We start from the raw sequence: 4,964 nt of genomic DNA on the forward strand, positions 1-4,964 counted from the left end.
ATTACAACGCACGGTGTGAAAATCCCTAATGCGCACGTGGACGAGAGTCTACCAACTTAAACGTTTCGAGGTGAAGGATGAAATTTGTAATTTTGTGTCGTGTCATTTTATGGATTATTTTCGTGATTCGGCGGGTTCGTGAAGCGAATTGGCACGCTAGGACGTGCTTATCTCATTATTTTTACGTCAGGGTTTTTAATGCCCAATTAGGGGAATTAGCAGGAGCTCTGGGTCTTACAATATTAAAATTTGTTATCAGTTCTGTCGCTATTGTGGGGCAATGTAAATTTGTGTAAAACAAAATTTTATATTCTGTAAAGTGATCTTTTACAAATTTGAGGTTGGCACTTGGTGTTTGTAAATCAAAAATTTAATGAAAATGTACCAACCTAAATATTTCCTACACACAAAACTTTGTATTCTAGCCCTCATCTGTCCGCATATTTCTCTTTGAATACCTATTAACGTTATTTGATTCAAATTGAAAAATGTTTGTCTGTCCTACGCGAAGGCGCACAAGTGCTAAAAGAAAACTATATAAAAATTCCCATTTTTCTTGACAAATTAGTTCTATAATTATTTTTCTTGTTTCTAGTTTGAGAACAACTTTAAAATATATATTTTTGTAATATATTTCGATTAATAGTATACTTTAGATTAAATTTTTAAATGAATTTTTAGGATTTATGGTTGGCACCATGGTTGTTCTGTGGCTGGCACCATTGATTTCGCGACCCCAACCAAACGTCAAAGCGAAATTTTTCAAAATTGTTTTCTGGCCAAGAGTGTTCAACTTAGTTTAAACATCTTGCAAAATGGTGTTAGAAAGTACGATGATTTGGTAAGTAAACTCTAATTTATAAAAAAATTTAAAAAAACGTCAAAATTGCCTACCTAACCTCAAATTCCAATGACTTGGCATTATTTGTTTATTTGTGCCCTAGTGTCGATAATAGTGACTACATGAGAAACGGGGACTTCCTCCCGACTCGCCTCCAGGCCCAACAAGACGCTGTTAATTTAGTTTGCCACTCGAAAACAAGATCAAATCCTGAAAATAACGTCGGATTATTAACCCTAGCCAAGTGAGCCCCTTTTTGCTTGAAAATTGTTTTTTAGCTAACTGTTTTTTAGCGTTGAAGTATTAGCGACTCTTACTAGTGACGTGGGGCGAATTTTATCGAAACTCCACCAAGTCCAACCCAATGGGGACATCAACCTACACACCGGAATACGCATTGCTCATGTAAGTATTAAAATAAGTGTATTGACAAAACTAATTTTTTTCCAGTTGGCACTGAAACACCGTCAAGGCAAGAACCACAAAATGCGAATTGTGGCTTTTGTTGGCAGCCCTGTCGCATCTGAAGAGAAAGAGTTAGTAAAATTGGCGAAAAAACTGAAGAAGGAGAAAGTGAACGTCGATATTGTCAGTTTTGGGGAAGACTTTACCAATAATGAAGTTTTGACCACTTTTATCAACACTTTAAATGGAAAAGTATTAATTTTGAATGTTATCAAATTTATATTACTCTTAGTGCTTGAAGGATGGCAGCAGCAGCCATTTAGTGACGGTCCCCCCCGGTCCCCACCTTTCGGACGCTCTTATTTCTTCGCCGATAATCCAGGGCGAGGATGGTACCGGCGGTGCCGGTTTGGGGGCTTCCGGTTTTGAATTCGGCGTCGACCCCAACGAAGACCCCGAGTTGGCCCTCGCCCTCCGCGTGTCCATGGAGGAACAACGGCAAAGACAAGAGGACGAGGCGCGACGCGCGAAAGAAGCCTCGTCTACTGAGACAGGGACCAAGGCTTCGCCCATTAAGGAGGAACCGAGTGAAGAAGCAATGCTCGAAAGGGCATTAGCGATGTCCATGGAGGAGGATGGGGAGAGTGCCCCCGCGGGGGTCCCCACTGTCGATTTTGCTAATATGACGGAGGATGAACAAATCGCGTTTGCTATGCAGATGTCGATGCAGGATGCACGTAAGTTGGGGGTTGTGTGAGGAGGGGGAGGTTTTATGGGGGTATTGCAGAGGAATCGAGTTCGGGGAAGAAGGAGGAGCCGATGGAGGTTGAAGGGGATGAGGACTATTCGGAAGTGATGAATGATCCGGCGTTTTTGCAAAGTGTTTTAGAGAATTTACCAGGGGTTGATCCGCAGTCGGAAGCTGTAAGGCAAGCGGTGGGGAACTTAAAGGATAAGAAGAAGGAAGACAAGGATGATAAACAAAAGAAATAAGTTAGGGATAATTGTTAATTTAGTTATTTTTTTACATAATTATACATTATATGCGGAACTGTATTGATTTGATTGGTAGTGTGAAGTATCATTTCAAATAAATGGATAAATATTAATCACCCAATTGTGTTTTTGTTAAAAAATTCCATTTTTTCCAAAGAAAAGTAAATAAAAGAAGTGACACTATTGGGTAAAGAATTTTCTTTGCAATGTTGGTATGAGAGTCAATCACCGGTAACTGTCAAATAAACATTACAAAAATTGCGCCAGTTTTTTTACTCCAAAGCAAGCATAAATGCAGTTTTTTATACCTTGTTCTAAAATAATGCTTTGGAGTTGGTTATCATCTTTCATATGGTTTCAAATTAGACTGATGTGTATTTTGGGTTGCCTATAACATATGTTTGCTTCGGAACAACGTAAAGATTTGTCAACAAGAAGTTACCACCTAGGATTTGAATTTTTAGGAAAATTACGTTTTTCATGTTGTTTGCAACTAGAATTTTTAGAAGTAATTTTGAAAGCCTAGCGTTGGTTGACGATTGACGTTTTCTGTCAACTTGCTGTCAACTATCAATTGAGTTATCTCTACAAGCTGACAGGTGATTTAAACTAAATTTTTGACACTAGTTACAAAATCTTTTGTTTGTCACCACAAATCAACCTAACCAAATTTAGGGCAACCTATGCACTAATATCCCTAAATCCTAGGGAGTAATTTCGTGTTGATACGGCAATAGGCTTTCGCAAATAGAGTCAGAAGGAGATGTTCCTGAAGATGCTTCTTACAAAAATGGGCGAACGACGAACTTTCCTTATAAACTGACGCGTATAACCTAAAATAACCAGATTTCATATGTAGCAATCAAGTAGTAACAAAAAATGTTTTTTTTTATTTTTCTACGGTTGGTATCAAATATTTTTTTTAGTAACAAGTAACAATTGAAACAACGTGAAAAAGACCAGATTTTCAAAATTATTTTTACGAATTTTCAAATTACTTAACACTGTATCTAGTCCGAGTGTTTATTTTGTTTTTTTTAATTACTTTAAACCTAAACGTGATTATTTTCTTGTACCATAATGATAAAATCAAGATTTTTTAATAAATAAATGAGGTAAGCGATCAAGTCTTGTGATAAACCATAATTTTATTGTGAACCATTGATAAATAAGTTAGATAACAACCAAGATTTCGTTAAATATCATACAATGACCTCACCTTAAAAAAACTAACGACTTGAACAATTTTCTTGTCAAAACTGAAGCGATTTCACTTTATTAACGCGGGATTATATTATATTTTCCATTCGTTAATAGCTTCTAAGTGCCATAGAGGCTGTTGATTTAAGAATTTACTTGAACAATTTTATTTTTTTTTTGCCAAACTTGACATGCGAGAACTTACAGAGTTTGAAATTTTATCATCTTTATTTCATCTTAATTCCATTAACAACAAAACAACGAAAATCCCTCAATTATTATTGTCATCCTCGTCGTCTGCCTCGTCGTAGGGGTCACACGAATCGAAAAGTCCCTTCCTGCGAATCCGGTGAAACTCCTTGTTGATGTCGTAGTTCTTGTAAAAGTCAGCATAGGCCTTCTTACGTCCATTTCCAAAAATAAACTTCATGTAAAGTCCAGCGATGGTGCAGGAAATTCCAGTCAGAATCAAATTGCGTTTGATCTGGGCCTGAAGCAAGCCCCGCATTTTCGGTTTGGGAATTTTAGCTGTTTCTTCCGACATTTTTCGACAATTTTATGGAAAATCAATTTGGAGAACCGATTGCGCACTACTTGTTCGAGAAATTTTTGGACAAGTCAAAAACAAATAAGGGTGACTGACATAAGAACAAGAATGACTTGATTGGTACTTTCTCACAAAAAAAAAGTTTGCGTTTCCTTGGTTACCGTTATTTAATAAATTAGAAAAAAATTGTTAGGCGCCACTGGCAATGATGTTTTGACAGATTTTGTTGTCCCAAGCTTGTCAAATTCCAGAAATAAAATTTTAGCTATAATACGCTTTACTTTTTTTATACTAGATACAAAAAATACCCGAGTAAAATATTATTTTAGTAAAAAAAAATTCTGCAATATCGTGGCTTTGAGCTGTATAATTTTTTTAAATATATTAAATAAGTGTAACCAAAGAAACGCAAACATTTTTTTGTGAGAAAGTGTCAATCAAGTCATTCTTGATTGGCACAATTTGTCAATTTAAAATCTTAATTTATTTAAAAAATTAAAATTTGTCAATTAATTCATTAAAATAATTAAAAAAAAACGAGTTTTTGGCAAATAACTCCGAATGTGTTAAGATTTGTGATAGGGTTGTAATTAGAAAAATGTTCGTTTTTTAATTCCGCTTCAAATGATATGAAAATAAATAGGGGTTCTAATTGAAAATTAAAAAAAAAACAAAAAGCTTTGAAGTTTGAAAAAAAGTTTGATAGTAAATTGTGCACAGACTGTAGTATCAAACAAATTTGATCAAATAGACTGTGAAACTTAATTTAATCAGTGCCTAGTATAAATTTTATCAAGAGAGCGCTATTTGTATTTTTTATTAAGAGTAATTTTTAAAAGTAAAGGTACAAGACCAATTTTTTTTGGTTTTCATTTTTTTACAGAAATGCCTGAACCGATTTAAAAATAAAATTGGGGATATGTAAATTACTAAAAAGACATCCTAGTGAGCACAAAAAATAATAATATGCCACTT

General features: G+C 35.1%; 2 protein-coding genes across 3 annotated transcripts; one reads left to right on the forward strand and one right to left on the reverse strand.

Annotated features, from left to right (window-relative positions):
• Positions 1 to 680: 680 nt before the first annotated feature.
• On the forward strand, positions 681 to 2,355 carry LOC123010159 (26S proteasome non-ATPase regulatory subunit 4). 2 transcript variants are annotated; one of them, XM_044406863.1, is made up of 6 exons: positions 681 to 841; positions 945 to 1,085; positions 1,135 to 1,246; positions 1,292 to 1,498; positions 1,539 to 1,983; positions 2,034 to 2,355. In XM_044406863.1, the coding sequence occupies exons 1-6, from the start codon at positions 816 to 818 to the stop codon at positions 2,237 to 2,239; spliced, it is 1,137 nt and encodes a 378-aa protein (XP_044262798.1). In that variant the 5' UTR covers positions 681 to 815; the 3' UTR covers positions 2,240 to 2,355. The 2 variants fall into 2 exon arrangements, with proteins under 2 accessions (XP_044262798.1, XP_044262799.1); XM_044406864.1 differs by having other exon boundaries at positions 682 to 841; positions 1,548 to 1,983.
• Positions 2,356 to 3,395: 1,040 nt separating this feature from the next.
• On the reverse strand, positions 3,396 to 4,094 carry LOC123009966 (cytochrome c oxidase subunit 6C-like). The gene has a single exon (XM_044406562.1). It carries the CDS (start codon positions 3,984 to 3,986, stop codon positions 3,714 to 3,716), a length of 273 nt encoding a protein of 90 aa, XP_044262497.1. The 5' UTR covers positions 3,987 to 4,094; the 3' UTR covers positions 3,396 to 3,713.
• Positions 4,095 to 4,964: the final 870 nt, after the last annotated feature.

The sequence above is a fragment of the Tribolium madens genome, unplaced genomic scaffold, assembly GCF_015345945.1.
Source record: "Tribolium madens isolate multiple individuals breed KSU strain unplaced genomic scaffold, Tmad_KSU_1.1 Scaffold_7;HRSCAF=85;Tcas5.2_LG10, whole genome shotgun sequence".
Taxonomy (NCBI): domain Eukaryota; kingdom Metazoa; phylum Arthropoda; class Insecta; order Coleoptera; family Tenebrionidae; genus Tribolium; species Tribolium madens.

What these genes read in the sequence shown, in the direction of transcription:
- LOC123010159 (XM_044406863.1), top strand. Translation starts at nt 816, where the DNA reads ATGGTGTTAGAAAGTACGATGATTTG. An exon ending in CCGGAATACGCATTGCTCAT is followed by an intron (nt 1,247 to 1,291) that starts GTAAGTATTAAA and finishes ATTTTTTTCCAG; the next exon opens with TTGGCACTGAAACACCGTCA. An exon ending in GATGTCGATGCAGGATGCAC is followed by an intron (nt 1,984 to 2,033) that starts GTAAGTTGGGGG and finishes GGGGTATTGCAG; the next exon opens with AGGAATCGAGTTCGGGGAAG.
- LOC123009966 (XM_044406562.1), bottom strand. Translation starts at nt 3,986, where the DNA reads ATGTCGGAAGAAACAGCTAAAATTCCCAAACCGAAAATGCGGGGCTTG.